Here is a 25,990-nt window from a genome sequence, read left to right as displayed (position 1 = left end):
ATCTATAAACAGCTGGTAAATGTCTTTTCTTTTAATGAATAAAAATAATTTCTACCTTGAATCAAATATAAATACACAGAGAAATATTTAGACTTTGTCCCTAAAGTTGAGAAAATATAAGGTTTGTTTCTTGAAAATCCAAAGCAAAGCACCATAAATATGAGAAAGAGTTCCTTCATCTTCCTTGTAGCTACTATTCTTTTAATGCCTATTCAATGAGCTTCATGAGATCTAATTTATTACCAGAAATAATGTTATTTCTGGTAATAATATAATATTATTAAAATGATATTAGTACCAGAAACCAGAAAACATGACCAAAAACCCTTCCATGCCAACATACCCAAGTCATTCTAAGGACACTGCGATAGAGACCTACAGAGTCCCACCTTTCTCTTTGTCTTGATTTCTGTTGGGGCCACATTCCACTGTGCTCAAGGCTTACTCCTGGCTATTTTAATGTTTTTCTTTTTTAATAGTCAGCACTCACTTGGTGTTAGTTAAACTCACATTATGTTATCTTTGGACTCATTGGAGATTGATCCAATTAAACCTGCACATTATTGCCAAAACATGTTTTTCCTATGCTGCTCTACTGCTACTGCTGAGCAGTGAATGACATTTGCCTTTTTAGCTGATTTGTTGTCAGAGTTTTCATCACCCAGAGAGAGAAAATGACATTGACAAGCACTGCAAGATTCCACCACAAAACCCAAAGCACAGAAAAGTTGTCACTGACTCCACAGGCCCTCCTGCCTAAGGCAGACTTGCCCCTCAATTCTCAAGCAGTTCTAAACTTTACTGTACCAGGATTTTCCAGTCCTTGATGGATGGTCATAGTGCAGGTCATTTGTCCAAGTGTCTATATCTCATAATTCATGAAGCCATTATTTCTGGGGAACATTAATGTGAAAGCCTGAAAGTCACCTTGAGCCTGATTTTGTCTCACCCTGTTGACTTTCTATTGACATTATTGCAGACATTGGGCATCAGATATGCTCTGTGGTATTCAGACAACTCCATTCACCTATGGTTTAACATGGAAGCTATTTCCAGAATTGATTAACTTGTAGTTGAAATGAAATGCTCGGGGCCCGGAGAGATAGCACAGCGGCGTTTGCCTTGCAAGCAGCCGATCCAGGACCAAAGGTGGTCGGTTCGAATCCCGGTGTCCCATACGGTCCCCCGTGCCTGCCGGGAGCTATTTCTGAGCAGACAGCCAGGAGGAATGCCTGAGCACCGCCGAGTGTGACCCAAAAACCAAAAAAAGAAAAAAAAGAAAAAAAAAGAAATGCTCGGAAAATGCTCACTAACTTCTTTTGAAAATTCAAGAATTTATTCAGGACACTTAAATGAACTGGCAGCCCAACATCATGGAAAAAAAAAAAACACTCTATGTGTTCCCCACTGGACCCCTCAATTTGGGATTCCTCGAGATACAGCAAAGCCTGATCACACTAATTTCTTGTCGCATGAGCAAAAAGGGACTGACAACGGGGAAGCTGGCAGACATGACCACAACTAAGTTCTCCAACAATTTAATGGGATTAGGCATAATCGACAGCGCCACTTGAAAGGAGCAGGAAAGGGTGTAAAAGCAGACAAAAGTGCTCACCAGGAGAAAGATTCTTCGAGTGGCTCTGGTCTCGGGGGAAGACTGGAGGGAGATGTTTGTGCGTAGGTGCCGGATCCTCTGTTTGTGTCTGTACAAGATGTAAACCATGGAGGTGCTGGCACAAAGCACGAGCCCCAGACAGAGCACATCAGGCGATGTCAACAGCACCGCATATAATACGTCACTGGTTGCATCGTGAATCACAGCAGAATAATACCCAAAGACTTTTTTGTCAAAGCTGCTGTTGCTGGTTGTGGCAGTTATAAAGAGAGGGAAGGGAATGTTCACCAGCATGACAACAATCCACCACCAGTAAAGAGCAAGCCCTGCATGCTTGAGGACTTTTGTTCTCAGATGGGTCCATCTGGAGATTCTGGAGCTGATGGTGAACACCTGGAAGACACTCAAGAGACAGACGCAACCAATGCAGACCCCTCTCCCCACTCGGTGCAGATACAGAATAAGTTGGCATGCAAGATCATTGATAAAATTCGTCCAGCCAAATAATGCCATTGCATTTAGGACTCCTTTACCAAGGACCAAGATATTAGCTACTAGCATGTGCTTAATAAACAAATCTGTGCCTTTGAAGTGGTACTTGGTGAAATGAAGGACCAAGTAATGTTGGAGAAGTGAGAGGTTGCCCAAGACCCCTACCACAGTCTGCATTAAGAAGATCATCCCTATTGTCAAATACATCTTTTCAGTCCGGGTACATCCCCAGATGCCTGATACTGGCCTTCTAAGCTAGAAGTTTTGAAGTAGGATCTGACGCATGACCAGATCTTTGAGGCACAGTCCACTGAAATTCAATATTCTTCACCTTCTCTCACTCCCACCTATATACACGGACCTAATTGTTTTTTCCTATTATTTTGCTTCTCCTAGCCATTCTGCGATGGCTGACTAACTCTGAAAGAACAATTTTTGTGTAAAATCAATAGTATGAATGTACCTTACAAACAATTTGAATGTTCACCACCATGTGGCAGAGTTGCCAGTAAATTCATTTGACACTTTTATTACGCAGAGTTGCGAAGTATATTCTCAGATCTGCATGTAGGTCTGCCCAAGTGGAGTGGGGTGCTGCCAAGGGGGTGTTGCTCTTGATGACTGCAGCAGCCTCAAGTGAAACACTGGCGAGTCAGCTGTGCTCACCTAGATCGATGCAATGATGTGACCAAATCTGTCCCTGGTTTGAAACTGTCTCTGTTTTATCCTTTAATCCTAAAAATGTTTCCTCTGTGTGTCCTTAAGTTTTATTCTGTAGGTAAATCCTGCAGAAGGAAGCTAAAGTTAGAGGATCAAAAAAGAGTAAAAGATTAGTAAAAGTAAAAGTTTTAGGAAAATTAGCAATATTTCAATACATATAAATATTAGTAATATGTGACAATTATTTTCCTATTAAGTATTATGAGAATAGAAAAGAAAATTGCTATTAGGTGTGAAAGTTTATAATATAAATGGAAAAACACATACAAGTTGTTAGACAGAACCACCAACCACCTAGCCATAAAACATTGCATGTAGTGAATGTAACAGTAACTCATGTGTCTTTATGTTAGAATATAAGCTTAATGGAACCTGTCTCAAGAAAATAAATTCATATCAGTTTCCTAATTTTTTCCACAGATAACTTAGTACATGATAAAACAATGTAAGACCAAGAAAACATTACTACATTGAATATCACACATACTAATGTCAAAATTATAACTCTGAGTAAAGTGAGTCAGAGGAAGAGGGATAAACATAAAATAATCTCAGTGATCTTTGGGATATGAGAAAAAGAGAGGACAGTTTGGTGATGTTATCCTGAGACAATAAAGATTAGGTTTAGGAGGGCCAATCCATGATAGGAAGCTTGCCACAAAGAGCAGAGATTGCTGTTAGAGCAGGGTCTACTAAGAAAGAGGCATGGATGTCACCCCTTCATTCATAGCAGTGCAGACTGTGGTCTCAAGAAAACAAAGGGAGAAGTAAAATGCTTGTCTCCAGAAGCAGGCTGAGAATGGTGTTTGGAAGAAAGAGGGCTTCAGTGAGGGTGAAGGGAATTAATTGTGACTGGTGATGGTAACTGCTCATTTGAGAAGGCACATTGTATGACTGTAATTCAATCATCACAACTTTACATTTAAAAAATGTAGTATGAAAAACCTTGCATCCATGGTATTTAAATAAAAATTTCAAAAAATATTCACAAGATTTTGTGAATAACCCTGAAAAGACAGAAACCCCATAACTGTGAAAAGACATGAATTAGAATCCCAAAGGCATATTTTCTTGAAATTCTTCAATCTACTGATTTCTTAAAATGCAAACTTATGAATTCATAGCAGAATATTTTTAATCCATAGAAACCGCATGTGAGACTGCTTCTCCCATTGAAACTCTTAACATGCCAATACTTACTAATACTTTCTATATATAAAATTTCTATATATGCATCTCATAAATTTTGACCTTTGTCAGGGAAAAGGCTCACCTGGTCAAGTGACTATGAACACTGTAAAATTGAAAGTAACAAAGGAACTACTATTAAGGTGAGAGGGAGAGAGACCATGAAACGTTTTCATGCACACAGAATTACTTCCTCTCTAACCACGACACAATGAAACACAAATCCTTACATTACATTTATTACCTAAGACATTTTTTCTGCACAAGATTATGTGATTCCTACAGAGTTACTCTACTGATATTCCCGGAAGGGTGATAGAGCGCAACTCTATTCAGTCTGTGATTCCTAAAAGGGAGGCAGCATAGCAGAAATAAAGAGCTATTTGCTTAAACATCCTAATACCGCAGGCTGGGCCTGTCCAATCCTCCCAAGATTGCCTGTTTTCCATCTGATCCCCTTGAAGGATTCTCTCTGATTTAAACACTCACCCAGCTCCTTCTTTTGTTGGCACACAGGGCTCAAGCTGAGAATCATGGCACAAGTGTGTTGAGGAGGGAGGCCCCCAGAATGAGATTTTATGGAGTTGGAATTCTCCCGCCCCCTTGTCCACCTGGAACAGCAATTACCACTTCACAATTGGAGCGAAGACTTGGAGGAGAAACTTCTGAAATCTTCTCTAAGTGATTATTCACTAATAAGCAATTACGCATTTACAATGAGTCCTCTTGGAGATCTGTGTCATCTTTCAGAAGCTCTGTCTCTTGCTGGATCCCTTGAGTTGGTGGTTCTCATAGGCATAACACTGGCAAGGTTGAGTGTGACAAGGGAGGACACCGCAAACTTCTGAGTCCTGCTGGATTTCTTGGTTCCCTGAGCAGTTCTCTACTCAACCCTCCTTCTTTATCAACTTCACAGACCTCAGCAGATCTGTCAATGGAGATAGGAGTTTTGTGAAGTGGATATAAGTGGGCATTGATCCTTCGCAATGAAAGTTCTTGCATCTTGTGGGTTAATATTGAGCAATGAGGTGGCGGGTTACATGATCGCTGTATGGTTGGTTGTTCTGAGCAGTCTCCATCATGTTTTCCATAAAGGCTGAACTAGACAACATTCCTAGTAGCAGTGCTTGCTTTTTCGTCTCCCACACACTAGCCCTGGTTGTTCAGCTTCTTTAATATACGCCATTCTTGCTGGCGTGAGATGATACTTATTGACACCTTCATTTGAATTTCCCTCACACTAAGTGACAATGAATGTTTTTGATGTGCCTACAAGCCATCTGTCTCTTCTTTAGAGAAGGGTTTGCTCATTTTGTCCCCAGTTCTTAATGTGACTAATGATTTCTTGATGCTGAGTTTTGTGACTTACCATGATAATTTGTGTGCCAATTTTTTCCCCAGTTGGTAGGCTGTCTTTTCATTTTAGCCTCTTTCTTTTGCCAAGCAGAATATTTTTCTTCGTTTGCTTAGTTTGGTTTGGGAGCTACACCCAGTGGTGTTCAGGTGTTACTTCTGGGATTGTTCTCATGAATGACTCTTCTCTCTCTCTCTCAGTGCTCAACTCTATGGAGCGCAAGGATCAATTTCATGTTAGCTGTGTGCAAGAAGATTGTCCCTTAACCCATGATGCCCTTGTTCTGGTACCCATGCAGAAACTTTGAATTTTGATGTGCACCATTTGTTTATTCTTTGCTTCTGTTGTTTTGCCAGTAAACTCATATTGTTAAAAAAAAAACACTTCTGAGGTTCCAATCCTGTGCATTTTGCCTATATTTTCCTAGATGGGTGTCTGGAAATCTGGTTTAAACTCAAGATCTTTGATACACTTCAATTTGACATTCATTGAAGGTTCAAGATATGTTCCCAGTTGCATATTTTTATTGAATTGTTGGAGAGACTCACTTTGCTCCATATCATGTGCTAAGCTTAAGAAGTCGAACAATAATTTTTTGTTGAAAATCCAAAAGAATTCAGCAGTGAGCACACATAGATATGGGCTTTGGGTTTTGGTCAGGGTGGCTTTTTTAACAATTATTTTAATTTTATTATTTGTAGTTTATCTGTTCAGGTTTTCATCATTCAGTTTGGGAGATTATATGGTTCTAGAAATTCACCCATTTCTTCTATGTTCTCCAGTTTACCCACATAGAATTATTTATAATAACCTGCTATGATCTATTAATCCCTTGCCTACTTTGAATCAATTAGCTTTATTTTTCTGGTAATTGTTGCATTTTTAAGACTAACATGTACATTTTTTGAAAGTTTCTTTTTTTTTTAATTTTATTTTGGGGGCCATATCTGGCAGAACTCAGAGCTTACTCCTGGGCTCTGTATTCAAGGATCACTCGTGGTTGACTCAGTAGACTACACTTGGAATCAGGGATCAAACCCACATACAAGGCAAACACTCTACCTACCATATTATCACTCTGACCCCAGCTAGTTTCTTCACACAAGTTATTGTATTGCACATATTTCCTCTAGTCTATGTTGCTATTTGTAGGTTTAAAACTTACACCTTGATTCCACACAAAACAGCTTCCCTCAGTTTTTGAGATCTGTTTGATTACTACTTGGTTTTTATCCAAAACAGAGGTTTTCCTACTTAGCATGTGTCATGGAAATCTGGGTGGGACTGGCTCAAAATAGGCCTTCCATCCTTCCTTCCCTACTTGGGGGTGTATTCTCTGTACTCAATAATAATTATAGTCTGGAAGGCAGCTCTCTCTTTTTCTCTCACTCTATCTCTCTTGATTATATGAGACAGATTGCTACTTGGCCCAACGTATTTCACTCTCAGCTTTGTTTGGATTATTTTCCGTGACTGGCAACCATTGCTCTAGACTTACTTTCCCTGGGTGGAAATACAGTATTTGGTGCCACGACTGGTATTTTACTTGTGTTCTAATGACAAAATATTGTGTTTTTCTTTGATATGAAACACACAATTATTGAAAAAAAATTGTTACCAGCAAGACTTTGTTCTGTAGAGCTTCATGATTTTAGATCTTCTATTTGAGTCATGGATCCAATCTGAGTTGATTTTTTTAATAATATTACTAAGGTCCAGACTTTTTTCTTTAGCATCCAGACTCAGTTCCTCCTGACTTACTTTCCGCCCCTTTGTGTGTCCTCAGGACTCTTGAAAAGAAAAGATAAAAATGAGAGACTTTAGGAAATACCACAATGTCTATCCAAGTGTGCTTATTACTGAATTCTATAAAATCTTCAAAGAAAACTTCCTAATGTACTCTCAAAATGGGTCCTTGACATGGAGCAAAGAGAGCCTCCAACAAATCATGTTGGGAAACAGGCAAGCTACATGCAAGAAATATGCACCTGGGTCCATATCTTGCACCTTCAGCAAAAGTCAAAATAGACATTTGGGGGGGTCCATACCTGGTAATGATATGAGGAATCACTCCTGGTGGGTTCAGGGAACAATATGGGATGCCGGGGATTACACGTGGGTCAGCCATGTGCAAGGCACATGTGCCCTCCCTGCTGTGCTGTTCATCCTCACAATAAACTTTTACATCCTGGCTAATCAGCAGCTGCAATGGTAAGCGTTCCTCAGAAATATATCATCTTCCCAGATCTGCCATTTCATCACCACTACAAATGAAATAATAATTGCAATTCTGCAGGGAGGTGAGTTCACTGATATCAAATTCATATATTAGTGTCTGTCTCCCTCATTCCCATACTTTCAGTTATTCCAAGGAACCCATTCAGCCCAGCAGATGGCACCAGGAGGAACTCCACCAAGTGCTCTGCCTTTCAGTCTGAGAAGCAGAATCTACAAGGAATGGAAGTCTGAGTATGGGTGCATAGATGAGGGAGGAGAGCAAGTGTCTGAACCACACAGGGAGGTGAAATCCCAACAATGAACTGATCTACTAAGGGATGAGGGCTTTGAATCAAGATGATCCCCTCTGGACCCACATGTTGCCTAGTGTAATTCTTGCTTACCTAGTGTAATTCTTACTACCGCAGAATAATTCTAGTGATGATAAAACTAGTGCTTAGATATTGAAGACACCAAGCCTTAGAGTAAGACCGCTTACAGTTGACTACTGTACAGGAAATATGGGCTTGCATATTCAGGGCTATTATATGTGTGTGCATAGTTTGTTCATCCATGTTTGTAACCGAGTAAGGAGAAAGTATTAAGAATTACTCCACTATTGGTGCTGTAGTAATAGCACAGCATGTGGCCAATGTGGGTTCAATACCCAGCATCCCATATGGTCCCCCGAGTCTGCCTAGAGTGATTTCAAGTATAGAGCCAGGAATAGTAACCTGAGTGCCAATGGGTGTGACTTCAAAGCAAAAACAATAAAAAAAAGAAAAGTAACTCCATTCTATGTGAAGGCAATGTTTCTTTATATGAGGTTTATTTTTTATAAGTACTCAAGCCTATTCCACTGATCTGAGGGTCTGACTTTGTTCCAATACCATGCTATTTTAAATATTTATTTTAAATAGAATGTTCCGCAGACATCCAATCAATTGATCTTTGATAAAGGGGCAAGAAATATAAAATGGAGCAAGGAAAGCCTCTTCAATAAGTGGTGCTAGAACAACTGGTCAGCCACATGCGAAAATAAGCAAACTTGCACTTCCATCTAACATGCACAAAGGTCAAATCCAAATAGGTTAAAGACCTTGATAACAGACCTGTAATCAAAAGGTATATAGAAGAACATGTAGGTAAAACACTCCATGACATTGAGACCAATGGCACCTTTAAGGAGGAAACAAGACTGTCCAGACTATTGGAAGTGAAGATAAACAGATGGCATTATATTAATCGGAGAAGTTTCTGCACCTCAAAGGAAATAGAGACTAAAATACAAAGGCCACCCACCCTGATGCCTATGGTTCCGCCCCCATCCCTTGCAAGCCAGGTCTACCTACTCGCTGGTTCCAGCCCCTACCAGTAGGCCAGCCCCCTAACCATCTGACTTCATTCACCCAAGTGGTTCCACCTATTAAAGCCAAGGGCAGTGGACTAGAGCCACACCAAGGAGTGGAATGATGGAGATGCCCCAACTGGGCCTTTCTGCTCCAACTCATCATGTCCTAGAGTCACGTTTCCTCCCTGCCTCTCCCAGCCTCCCTGCTGCCAGTTACTGACAGTCACGGTAGAGACTGACCCCTAATGGACTCTCACTGACACTGGATTTTAGGCCCTGGCATGATTTCTCCCAGTTTATCTCTTTTGCAGTGGGAGTGCTCAAGCAACCACTGGCCCTTCACTGTGTTTTGAAGCACATAACTTGTTTCCAACACTTCACAGTTCCGGAACTGAACTGTTCTGCTCCTGTGTGGGACACCCACCCCACAAAAACAAATCAAAACAAAACAAAAACCCCACAGAAATCCTTAACTAAATGCGACCTAGAGGAAATCTCCTTGAAGTCATAAACAGTTCATGTTGGGTTTGTTTTTGTAGCCACCCCGTGAGTACTCGGGAATTTCTCCTGCCTCTGAGCTAAGGATTCAATTCTGAAAGTGCTCATGAGAAAATACTGGAATAAAACTGGGTCATTGGGTGCAAGAACAGCACTACCTATCTAATCTTAGTGGCGTTAGGTTCAGAGGGGAGGCCTCAAGGGGCTTAATATGCTTGCTTGCACTGTGACACTATGTTAAAATTTGAAATCCCTAATATTGTGCCCCATCAAGCTCAAACCTCATCAATATCTCCCTTCCGAACCAGCTCCTGTACGCAAGTATTCCAACATGGTGGCTACACTGGGCTAATTGGGCGCAGACATGTTGGCTTCTAGGTCATCACAGGTAATGCGGATTGCTATGGCCCTCATCAGCCACTACAACTGTGTTCCCAGGAATGGTGGACTGAGAGGAAGAGTGTGCAAAAAGACAAAAGTTGCAGCCAAACAAGTTTGTTTCTGCAGGTCTGGAGGTTTTATGGTACTACAGCTCGGTTGGAAGCACTGTCCAGAGTTGATCGCTGAGTGCAGAGTCAAGAATAACCCCTGAAAATAGTGCTAGGATACAAGAGCCACTCACTGAGTGGGAGAAACTATTCACCCAATACCCATCAGATAAGGGGCTAATCTCCAAAATATCCAAGGCACTGATGGAACTTTACAAGAAAAAAAATCTAATCCCATCAAAAAATGGGAAGAAGAAATGAACAGACACTTTGTCAAAGAAGAAATACAAATAACCAAAAGGCACATGAAAAACTCTCCACATCACTAATCATCTGGGAAATGCAAATCAAAACAACTATGAGGTACCATCTCACACCACAGAGATTGGCACACATCACAAAAAATGAGAACTATCAGTGCTAGCGGTGATGTGGAGAGAAAGGAATTCTTATTCACTGCTGGTGGGAATGCCGTCTAGGCCAACCTTTATGGAAAGCTATATGGAGATTCCTCCAAAACCTGGAAATTGAGCTCCCATACAATCCAACTATACCACTTCTAGGGATATATCCCAGGAACACAAAAATAAAATACAAAACCCCCTTCCTCACACCTATATTCATTTTTTGTGCTATTTACAATAGCCAGACTCTCAAAACAACCAAGATGTCCCTCAACAGATGAATGGCTAAAGAAATTGTGGTACATAAACACAATGGAATATTATGCAGCCATCAGAAGAGATGAAGTCACGAAATTTTCCTATACATGGATGTACATGGAATCTATTATGCTGAGTGAAATAAGCGAGAGGGAGAGAGACACAGAATAGTCTCACTCATCTAAGGGTTTTTAAGAAAATTAAAAGATATTTTTGCAATAATTCTCAGAGACAAAAGAGAGGAGAGCTAGAAGGTTCAGCTCACAAGCATGAAGCTCAGCACAAAGAGTGGTGAGTGCAATTAGAGAAATAACTACACTGAGAACTATCATAATAATGTAAATGAATGAAGAAAGTAGAAAGCCTGTCTAGAGTACAGGCGGGGGTGGGGTGGGGAGGAGGGAGACTTGGGACATTGGTGATGGAAATGTTGCACTGGTGAAGGGGTGTTCTTTGATGACTGAAACCCAACTACAGTCATATTTGTAATCAAGGTGTTTAAATAAAAATATTCAAAAGAAAAAAAAAAGAATAACCCCTGAGCTGCTCCATGTGAACTGACCAAAAAACACCTGCTTAACAAGAAAAGAAAATCTACAAAACACTTTCCCACTTTTTTCAATACTAACCATCATAAGAATGACAATTATTATTAACATTCTCATTCATATTTGGCTTTTGGCCTATCAAGCAGCTTTCAGTGCTTACTCCTGGAGCAGTGTTTAGGGATCACATCTTGCAGGCTTGGGGGACCATATGGGACAATAGGGATCAAACCTACATCAGCTGCAGCAAGGCCAGCACTCTGTTCTTGTAGTAACTCTCTGACCCAACCCCACATTTTCTTTATTTTTGTTAAATATTTTTGCTGCTACAATGATAATCGTAGAGATAGTGAGAATGGTATTTAATGGTATGCATAGGATCCACTTTGGAGAATGGAAAAACCGATGAGCTGGGGACTTTGCTTCAGGATATACCCACTTGGAGTTCTCCAAGTTGATGCTCTAAATCCAATATTGCCAATGGATTCATCTGCCATCCCTGCTGTATAGAAAACTATGAGCATGTGACATATCTGAAGAATTCCAGCTATATCATTTCATAAAATATGTACTTAAATGGTAAAAATTCTTTGATATTATCACTCTAGTATAAAATGAAAAATAAATACTTTGCCAGACTCTTGTTTAAAACCTATTCTTAAGAGTATTTCCTCGTTCTTAAATGCGGCTGTTTTCCTTAGTAGAGAGCTTGGAACCTTTATATATATTCCTCTTTTTTTGTTTATGTTTGGGTAACACTGATGGTACTCAGGTGTTTCCTAGCTCTGTGCTTAGAAATTACTCTTGGCATGCTTGGGGGATGATAGAACCCAGAAATAGAACCCAGGTTGGCTGCGTGCAACACAATTGCCCTACTTATTGTACTATCACCTTGACCCCCATTACTTTATATTTTAACTTTTTATTGATTGAAATTCTGCGACTTGCAGCCTGGTTAATGATGGCTTCCCTTGCTTAAAAATTCAACACTACATTTCTTATTATCACCTAACTCCCTCAAGGACCCTAACTTTACTCCCTTTGATCAGGATCATTTTCACAATATTGCACGATATATGTTTTCCCAAGGACCTAGTTCCTATTCCTATGAAGAAGTTCATATCCCAGAATATCATACGGTTATTAATTATCAGTAGTAATTTTATATTTTTTTGCAGAGCATACTCATTTGTGCTCAGGGGCTATTACTGATGCAGTACTCATGCGTTGCTCCAGAGGGCGCTTCAGGATTTTACCCAGCCTCTTGGTTGTTTTTTTTTTTTCTGTTTTTGTTTTTGTTTTTGTTTTTTTTAGTTTATTTGAAACTTTTTTTCTTTATTTAAACATCTTGTTTACATATATGATTGTGATTAGGTTTCAGTCATGTAAAGAACACCCCCTTCACCAGTGCAACATTCCCATCACCAATGTCCCAAATCTCCCTCCATCCCACCACCCCCCAACTCCCCACCTGTACTCCAGACAGGCTTTCCAGTTCCCTCTTTCATTCACAAGATTATGGTAGTTCTCTGTGTAGTTGTTTCTATAACTGCACTCACCACTCTTTGTGGTGAGCTGTAGCAGGTCAGCCCCTGAAGAGGTTGACTGATGGAGGGATGGAGAATGAGGCCCTTTTCTTCCAGCTCGGAGCACGCGTCTGCCACCCTGTCTAGCCCACGGTTCTGAGGTGAAACGGCGGGTAAACAGCTCGCAGACAATCAGGCTCGTGGAAATATTTGCTTTATTTGGATGGACAAAACTGAAGTCCAAAGACTCAGATTCAGTTCCAGCCAGCAAAAGGCCCCCGCCTTCCACAGACCCTTGCTCTTATAGTCCAGAGTCAGGTCCCACCCAATGGTGGGATCAGATACCAACCAATGGTGGAAGCAGAATCAGGTCCTACCCTAGGGTGGGGGCAGAATGCCAGGTCACACCCTAGGGTAGGGCACAGATTAGGGTGAGCAACATAGAAATCCCCCAAAATATTTACATACACAACAATTCCCCCTTTTGTTTTTAGTAAACAAACAATATTGTCTACAATTATTAAAAGAAAAATTAGTCAATAATAAAAGAGCGGCTGTTTGCATAAGCGCATCACAGGAAAATGTAAAGAAAAACTTCTAACCTAAGCACAGGGTGTCTAAAACCAGAAACATGTATCAAGGAATCAACTACAAGCTCCTGAGAAGATAAATCTAAGACGTACATAGATCTTTCGAAGAGACACCAGAAAGGTTGTGTAGCAGGCAAGAAGAAGCACCTTTTCTTTATTTGTTGTTGTTGTTGGTGGTGGTGGTGGTGGTCGTTTTTGGGTCACACCTGGCAGTGCTCAGGAGTTACTCCTGACTCCACGTTCAGAAATCGCTCCTGGCAGATACCGGCATTTGAACCGATGACCTCCTGCATGAAAGGCAAACGCCTTACCTCCATGCTATCTCTCCGGCCCCATTTTCATTCAAGTTCAGGTAGACCAGAAAGCCCATCTTTGAGGGCATTGAACTAGGCCTTTATTTCAGAAGAAGAGGCTCATACACCCTCTGCACAGTGGGGAGCCACTGCAATGATGATCAATAGGTATCTGAACTTAGTCCAAGTTCTTAATCCAGTCTGAAGTCCATAAGATGTCTGAAATTGATGTCGACTATTTATAGATGGGAGCTTAAGTCACAAACCAAAACAAAATGTTTAAGGCAGAGACCCTCCCTGTGTAAATAAACAACTTGAGGGCCCATCCAAAATGGATGGAACCTTCTATAAACCTAGTATTTTGCCTATGATGCGCCCACGCAAAAAACCCTGAGAACAGACAAAAATATCATTTGGGAAATTATAGACAATAATATATAACTCACAAACCTAAAGTCAAGAAAGCAAAACCTTAATGTAATACAACATCGATTCCTAATATTAAAAACTAAAATAGAAAAACATTAATTACGATAGTCAAAAGAAGTGTAGTACCAAACATAACTTCAAAGGATTACAGTTATAGGAAGAACAACAGATGTAATTTCTACAGAGTTCAATACCAATCTGTAAATATGAGGGGTCTGGAACTCCAAAAAGACCGGCAGAAGACACTTGATGGGTCTGGAAAAGCGGGTTGAAGCCTTGTACAGGAGATAACATCAAGCTGAATGAAGAAGGAAGGCCAGTACAGTCATCCATGTGTTGGGGCATCCCCAAGCGTTACATCATTACATCATAAGTTGGTTGGGCTTCTGTATTTCCTTTGGGATCGGTGCAATCTTGGGGTAGCCATTGTAGAAACGGTCAACAATAGCATTTTGTATGTGGATGGAAAACCAGAAATTCAGATAGCACAGTTTAACTGGGATCCAGAGACTGTGGGTCTTGTCCATGGATCTTTTCTCTGGTGTTACATTGTGACACAAATCCCAGGTGGCTTCATTTCCAACAAGTTTGCAGCATATATGGTGTAAAACTCCAACAGTCATGGATTTCTTCTTCCCGCCGAGATCAGGAAGCTTGTAGTTGTGGGTGAAGGAGATGGGTTGCACATGTGAAATCCTGAAAATTAAAATGTTAAGGACTAGGAAGAGAGAAGGAAGGATAAGGAAGACTAATTTGGGGAAGATAAAATTAGGAAAAAGGAAACTATATACAAAATATTCAGAACAGACAGACACTAAACAAGACATACACAGACTTCACAAAAAATATGGCCATAACACTCACTCATACTAAAAAATATTTGTTGGAAAGGATCCAAAATAGAGCAAAAGAAAAGAGAATTCAGCTGAATCAACTAAAAGCTCCTTAAAATGTAATAGCCGGCAATTGTTTAGATAAATCATTTCAAATTCACAAAAAAAAATTTTTTTTTATGGTTTTGCCTAGCAGATCTGAAAGAGAATTTCATGCATAATACAAACATGGACAACTCTACTATACGTGTATATCAGTATATATACAAAGTTATTGTATAACAGTAACTTTATGATAATCAATCATAGGCAAGAAGCACTGTGAAGAAAGTCCACCTAAAATTATCATTATGTAAGCGTCTTAAAACCTAAATTGAGGGAAATAAAGCAATGATGTTAAAATAAAAAGAGTGAAAGTCGTTAAATGAGTATACCTAGAAAGAAAAACTACATTAATATGATGAGAAATTTCTCTTTCAGGTGAACCTTGACTAAATTAATTTGTAAAATTTCATGATTAACTGAGACCTAGAGCAATAATGAAATTAAGACATAAATCCATCCTACAAGGAAACACATTGGGGATTCATGATTTTCAATCTATATTCATTGATCATGCCTGTGGAAAGAATCCTAGAGCATTAATAGCAACTGATAGGGAAGTAAAATGATTATCTGGTGTTCATTGTAGATCTCTAAGAAGTATAAAACAGGATGTATGCTGCTGTGGATTTCACCAATGTATTAGGGACTTTTTTGATCTTCTTGTCATCAAAATTGATCCAGTGTTGTTTTGCAGCAATTTTACAGTATGAAGTACAGTGTCCATAGTGAACTTTACCATAATGGTTTGACACCGATGATAAGTTGTATTTCTTAATCTTGCTTTTATTCTCTGAAGTGAATTCCTCTAAATTGAGGTCTTCTAAAGGAAAATCTACATAAGTATGCAATTTTTTTATTTGTTTGCCATCAAAAGCAAAACGTTTCAAGTGTATTATAAGTACTGGTGGCAGTTTCCATAAGTACGTTTTCTTTGAAAAATCCCTTCTATTTTTGCAACTGTTGCACAGAACTTTGTTGTCATAAAAATATTGTCATAAAAATATTAAGAAAAGGAGGAAATGTGGGTGTACCTATTTAAGACCCTAGACCCACCCTTTTCTGGGAGGGGTCTTGGGAACCGGATTGTAGGTGTAACCTTACCTGCTAAACCCTCCCATTCCTGGGAGGGGTCTGGGAAATGTTATATAAGGCTTGGACCAAGGGAATTCGGGCTTTGGGCTTTTTGGCCCTTTTGGCGCTTTGCCTGTTTGTGCTGCTGGGCTTGGAGGAAGATGGCTGAATTGTAAGATGCAGGGCCAAGAATAACTAGGGCTTAAAAGGTTATGAGATAGGCCACACACATGTGGTGGCTAGGGCCTAAATAAAGATGATTCTTCCTGAAGCCTGCCTGTGAGTGAGTCTTGATTATGCCGACTACCTGGGCCGGAATCCGCCAGCTGGATGGGGATGAAGCCACGTGGTTGGGGCCTAAGCACAAAGGCCTCCATCCACCGCCATCCAGCCCCATCGTTAATTATTTGATTCTACAAATGGCGCTCCAAACTTTGACCTGAATCCTGGACCCAACAAAACAGCAAAAATGGTGAGATTTCTGCTCTTTTGTTTCATTTTGGCTCTTTTCGGGTGCACTGAGCCCAAAACACTGGGCCACGTGGAGCCTTGTTCAAACATGGCCGTGACCCCTTCTAGGGAAACAAGGGCAATTAAAACAAAAGAGGTGGAAGCTTGCATCACCTCCAGCCCAGGCCCAGAACTAAAACTTTGTTACAAAAACCAAAAACCTGGGCCTCTTCAAAAACTTATTAAAAGTCTAAATTGGAAACGGAGGAGAAAAAAGACTGTATTTAAAGTGGACTGATTTTCTGAAAATGACCTTTGGCTTGAATTTGGATTTCGACTTTGGAAATTTCGAACTGAACTTTTAGTTTAAATCACTTGGAACTCTGAACATCCAAAGTGCTCCCAGAGGGGAAAAAAGGCAGCGGTGAAGCCCCTGCGGCAAAAAGCTCCAAGAGGCAAGCTCCAAGCAGCTCGGCTCGGCTGGAATCTCGGCTGGGATCGGCTTGGCTGGGCTCAGCTTTGCCCGGAAAAGCGAAAAACCTGGAATCCTCGCTCCAGATCACAAACCAGCAGCGGAGCCTGGAACTACGGAAGAAAGCCACGTGGTAAGATCAGCGTGGGACAAACCAACATCTGAACTTTAAAAGTTTACAAAAGCCATGTGGTGAGATCAGCGTGGGACAAATTAATCTAAACTATGGTTTTAGGTGTAGAAAATTAGTGGGTAGTAATATTTTACTCATAGTTGGTGATGGAATAAGTTTTAATTAGTTAGTGGTTAAAAAATAAAAATATAAGGGAGGTAATACAGATTAGCCCATTTTAACATCTAATTTCTAACCACCTGCATCTTTGTCTTAGTCATTTTCTTTATGATTTAAATGTGTTTTGTTGTCTTTCAAAGTTAATATTTTCAATTGCAAAATGTTTTACTGTGTATTTTAATGTACTTAGCCTGTTTTTAAAATGTATGTTATGCATGTATGCTGAAGTACTTGTGTATAGGAAAAATATAGGAACATGAAAGTTCCAAAATAGTGCTTGGTAAAAAAGCATTAATAGAATTTTAGGTTACAGGTGTAAAGTATATTTTGCAAATGATATGTTTTTGAAAAGGGCTGGTATATTAATTTTCACTCTATTACGTTGGTGCATAAAAATATTAAGAAAAGGAGGAAATGTTGGTGTACCTAGCTAAAACCCTGAAGTTGGGTGCAAAGACCCTAAGACCCACCCATATCTGGGAGGGGTCTTGGGAACCGGATAATAGGTGTAACTACCTGCAAGACCTCCCATTTCTGGGAGGGGTCTGGAAAAGGATAGATAAACCTCTGAGCCAGGGGATTGGGCCCTTTTGCCGTTTCTCTCTTGGCCCGGCTTGGCTTCCTGGCTTTTGGATCTTTGGGCCGCATGGAGCCCAAAGGGAAGATGGCTAACAGGAGATATGATGCAGGGCTAGCAAAATATAGCTGAATGCTTAAAAGGTTGACATAGGCCACACACCTGTGGTGGCAAGGGCATAAATAAAGATGATTCTTCCTGAAGCCTGCGTGTAAGTGAGTCTTGATTACGCCGACTACCTGGGCCAGGAATCCGCCAGCTGGATGGGGATGAAGCCACGTGGTTGGGGCCTAAGCACAAAGGCCTCCATCCACCGCCATCCAGCCCCATCGTTAATTATTTGATTCTACAGTGAGCTTCATGAAGTGAGCTGGAAGTTCCAGCCTTCCTCTCACTGTCTCTGAGGATTGTTGCAAAAACGACTTTTATTTTTCTTAAAACCCATAGATGAGTGAGACTATTCTGAGTGTCTCTCTCTCCCTCTGACTTATTTTACTCAGCATAATAGATTCCATGTACATCCATGTATAGGAAAATTTCATGACTTCATCTCTCCTGACAGCTGCATAATATTCCATTGTGTATATGTACCACAGTTTCTTTAGCTATTCATCTGTTGAAGGGCATCTTGGTTGTTTCCAGAGCCTGGCTATTGTGAATAGTGCTTCAATAAATATAGGTGTGAGTAAGCGGTTTTTGTATTGTGTTCTTGTGTTTTTAGGGTATATCCCTAGGAGTGGAATAGCTGGGTCGAATGGGAGCTCAATTTTCAGTTTTTGGAGGAATCTCCAAATCGCTTTCCATAGAAGTTGGACTAGACGGCATTCCCACCAGCAGTGGATAAGAGTTCCTTTCTCTCCACATCCCTGCCAGCACTGATTGTCTTCATTCTTTGTGATGTGCGCCAGTCTCTGTGGTGTGAAGTGGTATCTCATCATTGTTTTGATTTGCATCTCCCTGATGATTAGTGATGAGCATTTTTTTCATGTGTCTTTTGGCCATTTGAATTTCTTTTTATCAAAGTGTCTGTTCATTTCTTCTCCCTATTTTTGATGGGAATAGATTTTTTTTCTTGTAAAGTTCTGTCAGTGCCCTGTATATTTTGGATATTAGCCCCTAATCTGATGGGTGTTGGGTAAATAGTTTCTCCCACTCGGTGGGTGACTCTTGTATCCTGGGCACTATTTCTTTTGAGATGCAGAAGCTTCTCAGTTTAATGTATTACCATCTGTTGATCTCTGCTTCTACTTGTTTGGAAAGTGCGTTTTCCTCCTTGAAGATGCCTTTAGTCTCAATGTCATGGAGTGTTTTACCGACGTGTTGTTTTATATACCTTATGGTATCAAGTCTGATATCAAGGTCTTTAATCCATTTGGGTTTTACCTTTGTACATGATGTTAACTGGGGGTTCTATGTTCGCTTTTTTGCAAGTGGCTAACCAGTTCTGCCAGCACCACTTGTTGAAGAGGTTTTCCCTGCTCCACTTAGGATTTCTTGCTCCTTTGTCAAAAATTAGGTAATTGTATGTCTGGGGGACAATGTCTGAGAACTCAAGCCTATTCCACTGATCTGTATTGCCTTCTATTGTGCCATATCTCAGACCTGTGCAAAGCATTTTGCAGGGGTCAGAGAGAAAGTATGGAGGGGAGAAAGCATCCCTTGTATGTGATTTGGCCTACCATGGGTCAATCCTTAGCACTCCATATAGTTCCTCGAGCCTGCCAGGAATGATCTCTGAACCTGGAGCCAGGGGTAAGCCCTGAGAACAACCTAGACTGGGGGGAAAAAAAGCTTTTTTTCTATTCTAAAAAAAAAAGTCACATATAAAGAAATATTGCCTCTATATAGAATAGGGTTACTTTCTTTCACTTTTGTTACTTTGTTGTTTTGAGGACATAACTGGTGGCACTCGAGTTACTCCTTGCTCTGTGCTCAGAAATCACACCTGGCAGAATAAGGGGATCATCTGAGCTGCCCAGGATTGAACCCACATTGGCTGCATGCAAGGTAAACCCCATCCTGTGCTATCACTCTGGCTCCAAGAATGAAGTAATGTTTAACACTTTCCCCTCCTCTACTACAAGCATGGAGGAACTAACTGCACATATATCTAATAGCCACAGACATTCAGCCCATGATTCCTGAGCCTCATGTCAACCATAGGCTGGTTCTGTTACTCTAAGTATTGGTGACTTCAATACCTAAGTACCGGTTTCAGCATCACTAGAATTTTTCTGTAATAATAACCCTCAGCAAGCATTACACTAGGCCCCAAGTAGATCCTGAAGAGATTTTCCTAGCCTGTGTGATTCAACTGCTTGCTCTCCTCCCTCAGCCATATACACTTACTCAGGCTTCCTTGAAGATTCTGCTTCTAGACAGGAAGGCAGAGCACTCGATGGGGTTCTTGGTGCCAGTCTACAGGGCTTAATGGGCTCCTTAGAATAACCAGGAACTGTAGAAAGAAAGCAGACAGACACTAATATATGAATTTGTGATCAGTGATCGTGCCTCCCTAGAATTATGGTTATCATTTTATTTGTTGTAGTGATTATTGGCAGGTCTGGGGATCTGAGGATATTTCATAGCATCTGCTGATTACCCTGGGTCATAAAGGTTTATTGTGGAAATGGAACACAGTGGGGAGGGCACTTGCCTTGCATGTGGCCAACCCAGGTGTGACCTCCCGGTATCCTATATGGTTCCGTGAGCCCACCAGAAATAATTCCTGAGTGTAGAACCAGGAGGAACTCCTGAGCATTACCAGGTATGGCCTCCAAAAAGGTCTATTGTGACATTTTGTTGAAGATGCAAGATATGGATCCACTAGCATTATTTTGCATGTAGCTCCCTGTTTCCCCAATATGATTTGTTGAAGAAGCTCTTTGCTCCACATTGTACAACCAGCTTGGAGTGTATCTTAGGATGTGTTCTTTGTAGATCCGATAGAATTCAGCAGTGAGCACTCTTGGAAATGGGACATTGTGGTGTTTACTAAAGTTATTACATTTATATCTTTTTTTTTTTTTTTTTGGTTTTTGGGCCACACCTGGCGGTGCTCAGGGGTTACTCCTGGCTGTCTGCTCAGAAATAGCTCCTGGCAGGCACGGGGGACCATATGGGACATTGGGATTTGAACCAACCACCTTTGGTTCTGGATCGCCTGCTTGCAAGGCAAATGCCGCTGTGCTATCTCTCAGGGCCCTTTTTTTTTTTTTATCTTCTTCTTAAAGTTCTTGGTGACTCAAAGGGACAGAAATAAAGTAGGGAGGAACTGAATCTGGATCCAAAGAATGAAGTTGAAAGTTTACTAATGTAAAAAAGAAGAAAATAGATTGGATCCAAGATTCAAATGGGAGGTCTGAATACATGAAGCTCTACAGAGCCACACAGAGCAAATTCTCTTGCTGCGAGTCAGTTTTACAGCAGTCATGTATTGGTTGTCAAAGGAACAGGAAACAATACAGACCTCCTGAAAATACAAATATTTTGTCATTGAGCACAGGTAAAATAGCACAGAATGGGGAGATGGTTACACATCACAACCTGTGTTAAACTATGTGGCATCAGAGTGATAATACAGTCAGTAGGGCACTCGCCTTGCTTGGGAGTTTGATCCCAAACACCGCATGTCATATGCTGAGTCAAGTAAGAGTGATCTCAGAGTACAGAGACAGGAGTAAATCCCGAGGCCTGCCAGGTGTGGCCAAAAATAATAAAGAAACTATGAACAGAATGTATATGGCTGGGCCCGGAGAGATAGCACAGCGGTGTTTGCCTTGCAAGCAGCCAATCCAGGACCAAAGGTGGTTGGTTCGAATCCCGGTGTCCCATATGGTCCCCCGTGCCTGCCAGGAGCTATTTCTGAGCAGACAGCCAGGAGTAACCCCTGAGCACCGCTGGGTGTGGCCCAAAAAAAAACAAAAAAAAAAAAAAGAATATATATGGCTGTTACTAAAATGAAATAAAACACAAACCAGCTGATTCGGAGTATTCAAGGGACATTGAGTGGTTCTTATGAGTACTTCTATACTGGTAATGTGGAAAACATAGAAGAAATGATGAATTTCTAGATCCATATGACCTCCATATTGAATGAAACTGAATGAAGAAAACCTGAATAGACCAATTGCAAACAAGGAAATTGAATTAAATATTAAAAATCCCACCTGTACCAAACCAAAAGAGCCTAACAAGATGTGCTCACTGCTTAATACTAGTAGATCTTCAACAGAAACGAATTGTTGTACCTTGCAGACAGAATCCACAATGTGGAACAAAGAGTGTTTCTTCAACAAACTATGTTCTCTGTTGGAGAACCAGGAAAGATAGATGCAAAAATATTCAAGTGGATCGATATTGGGTCTCAATGAAAATAAATTTGAAGTGGATCAAAGACCTTGAGTTTATTTTATTTATTTATTTATTGTTTTTTTGGCCATTCACAGTGACTCTCAGGTGTTACTCCTGGCTATGCATTCAGAAATCGATTCTGACTTGGGGGAATATAAGGGATGTCAGGGTTCAAACCCAGGTTCATTACGAGTCAGCCGAATGCAGGAAAGAATCACTACCTCTGTGCTATTGCTCTGGTCCCAAGACCTTGACAATGAACAAGAATTCAAGAATTCAACTCCACTGATAAAAATTGAAACAGAACACTCAGGATTTTAATCCCAGATGTGTTTTGAATGATATGAGTTTACTGGCAAAGTCAACAGAAGCAAAAAAATAAATGAAGCACATCAAAGTTTATAGGTACTGCATGGGTGCCTGAGCAATAGTACAGAGAGTGAGGGTCATTTTCCTTGCATGCAGCTACCTGGGTTTTACACTTGGTATTCAGTATGGTTTCTCCAAGTACTGTGAGGAGTAATTCATAAGGAAGGAGTCAGGAGTAACCCCTGAGCACTGCTTATTTGGCACTAACCAAAACAAACAAACAAAAAGTTTGCTGGGCAAAAGAAAGGGCTAAAATGGAAATACACCCTATTGACTGTTGGGAAAAATTGGCACATGATATATCTGGTTAGGATTATTATTCAAGATATAAAAGGTAGTCACAAAACTCAGCATCAAAAAATCCACTAATCACATTAAAAACTGGGAGAGATGAGCAAACCTTTCTCTAAAGAAAAGAGACAAAATGGAGCGATGTTGCAGCCAAAAGGGTGTTTGCCTTACACTTGGCTGATCCAGGATGAACTGTGATTTGATCCCCTGGTGACCCATATGGTCCTACAAGCCAGGAGTGATTTCTGAGCGCATAGCCAGGAGTAACTCCTGAGCGTCTCTGGGTGTGGACCAAAAATAAAAATAAAATAAAACAAGAGAAGAAATGACCAGTAGGAAATTTGAAAAGCGTTTATTTTTAAATATCAGGAGGGAATTCAAATGAAGGTGTCAATAAATACCATCTTACACCAGCAAGAATGGCATAGATCAAAGGATCTGAAAAGCCATTGTTGTTGTTTATGTATGAGGTGATGAAAAACCACACACTGCTAATGGGAATGTTGTCTAGTTCAACCTTTAGGATAAACATGATGGAGACTTCAAAATAACCAAAAGTACAGCTACCATAACCATAACACTGTCACCCCATTGCTCAATATCAACCCACAAGGCGCAAGCATTTCCATTGAGAAGGATCAATGTTTACCGGTATCCACTTCAAAAAACTCATGTCTTCATAGAAAGATCTGTTGCGTGCTGTGAAGTTGGTAAAGAAAGAGGGCTGGGGAGAGAAATGCTGTGGGAACCAAGAAATCCAGGAGGATTAAGTAGTTACAGTGTCCTCCGTGGTAACACTCAACAATTCCAGTTCTTTGCCCATGAGAACCACCTTCCAGGGATCCAGGTAGAGACAGATCTTCTGGAAGATGACACAGGCCTCCAAGAGGACTAATTGTAAATGCGTAATTGCTTATTAGTGAATAATCACTTAGAAAAGTTTTCAGAAGTTTTTTCTCCAAGTCTTCGCTCCAATTGTGAAGTGGTAATTGCTGTTCCATGTGGAGGAAGGGGCGGGAGAATCCCAACACCATAAAATCTCATTCTGGGGGCCTCCCTCCTCAACACGCCTGCACAGTGATTCTCAGCATGAGGCCCTTGTGCCAACAAAAGAAGGAATTGGGTAAGTGTTCAAATTGGCCAGAGGCAGAGAAGAGAAAATTCTTGTAAGTGATCAGGTGGAAAACAGGCAGTCCTGGGAGGATAGGTCAGGCCCAGCATGTGGAGTTAGAATGTTTAAGGATATAGTTATTTATTTCTGCTATGCTACATGCCTTTAGGAATCACAGACTAAATAGAGTTACTACCTCCCTTTTAGGACTCACAGACTGAAGAGAGTTGCACTATATCGCCCTCCTGGGAAAATCAATATGTAGAGTGACTCTAGTAATCAAATAATCCTGCACAGAAAAAAAATGTTTTTATAATAAAAAGAATGATAAGGATTCACCTTTTATTGTTATGTGGTTATAGAGGAAGTAATCCTGTGTGCATGGAAATATTGTGTGGTCTCTCTATCTTCATGATAGGACTCCCTTTTTTCCTTTCAATTTTATTATATTGTTCATAGTCCGTTGGCCAGGTAGGTGAGTTTTTCCCTGTCAAAAGAGAAATCATATGGGATGTATATATAGAAATTGTATGTATAGAAAATATTAGTAAGTATTGACATTGTAGTAGCTTCAGTGTGAGAAGTGGTCTTACATGTGGTTTCTATGGATTAAAAATATTCTATCAATTCTTAAGTTGGCATTTTAAGAAATTTCAGGAAATTGAAGAACTTCAAGAAAACATGTATTGGAGATCTTAATTCATGTCTTTCATAGTTATGAAGTTTATGTCTTTTCAGGGTTATTCAAAAATATTGTGCTTTCATAATTGTTGACTTCTTAAAATTTAAACATCATGGATACAAGGTTGTTCATACTACAGTTTTTTTAAATAAAAAGTTTTGATGATTGAATAACAGTCATACAATGTACAATAACCTTCTCAAAAATGTTTTGATAATAAATAGAATGATAAGGATTTTTCTTTTCATTGTTATGTGGTTATAGAGGAAGTAATCCTGTGTGCATGGAAATATTGTGTGGTCTCTTTCCCTATCTCCATGATAGGACTCTCTTTTTTCCTTTTAATTTTATTATATTGTTCATAGTCCATTGACCAGGTGAGTTTTTCCCTGTTGAAAGAGAAAACGTATGGGATGTATGTATAGAAATTATATGTATAGAAAATATTAGTAAGTATTGACATTGTAGTAGTTTCAGTGTGAGAAGTGATCTTACGTATGGTTTCTATGGATTAAAAATATTCTATCAATTCATAAGTTGGCATTTTAAGAAATTTCAGTATATTGAAGAACTTCAAAAAAACATGTGTTGGAGATTTTAATCTATGTCTTTTCATAGTTATGAAATTTATGTCTTTTCAGGGTTATTTAAAAAATCTGCTTTCTTAATTGATGACTTTTTTACATTTAAACACAATGGATACAAGGTTGTTCATGCTACAATTTTTTTAATAAAAAGTTGTGATGATTGAATAACAGTCATATAATGTACAATAACCTTCTCAACTGCGCTACTATCATCACCAATGTCAACACAAATCATCTTACCCTCACTGATGCTGTCTTCCTTCCAACCCATCATCCTTGACCTGCTTCTCAGGGCAAACATTTTATTTCTCTTATTTTTTTGACACCACAGTTTGCACTGATATTAATGAAGGGGTGCCATGCACGAACCTTTCTTAGTAGATGTTTCTCTACACTAACTGCACTCTCTGCTGTTTGCGGCAAGCTTCTTACCATGATTTGGCCCTCCTCATCTTCTTTATTGTCTCAGGATAACATCCCACACTGTCTTCTATTTTCCTTATATCCCCCAGATGAGTATATTATTTTATGTTTATCCCTTTTCTCTGACTAAGTTCACTCAGCATAGTAATTTTGACATTGATGTGTGTGATCTTCAATGTAATAATATTTCCATTGATCTTGCATTGTTTTATCATGTACAAGATATTCTGTTGCAAAATTTAGGAAATTGATCTGAATTCATTTTCTTCAGAAAGGTTCCATTATGCTCATGTTTTTTGACATAAACGCTCCAGAGTCACTGACATGCAATGTTTCATGGATAGGTGGAAACTGGTACTGTCAAACAACTTGTATTTTTTGTTTAGATCATCTAAACTTTTACTCC

At 40.0% G+C, this 25,990-nt stretch overlaps 1 protein-coding gene across 1 annotated transcript; it reads right to left on the bottom strand.

The window, feature by feature from the left end:
• Positions 1-1,393: 1,393 nt before the first annotated feature.
• Positions 1,394-25,432, bottom strand: LOC126028666 (vomeronasal type-1 receptor 4-like). Its single transcript, XM_049787603.1, has 5 exons — positions 25,402-25,432; positions 23,560-23,672; positions 7,131-7,159; positions 4,505-4,626; positions 1,394-2,298 (listed from the first exon to the last, which is right to left on the bottom strand). Exons 1-5 carry the CDS (start codon positions 25,430-25,432, stop codon positions 1,394-1,396), a joined length of 1,200 nt encoding a protein of 399 aa, XP_049643560.1.
• Between the last annotated feature and the right edge of the window lie 558 nt (positions 25,433-25,990).

Source organism: Suncus etruscus, chromosome 14 (assembly GCF_024139225.1).
Source record: "Suncus etruscus isolate mSunEtr1 chromosome 14, mSunEtr1.pri.cur, whole genome shotgun sequence".
Lineage (NCBI taxonomy): Eukaryota > Metazoa > Chordata > Mammalia > Eulipotyphla > Soricidae > Suncus > Suncus etruscus.
Note: the sequence above shows the minus strand (reverse complement) of the source record. Positions and strands in the feature narration are given on the sequence as shown.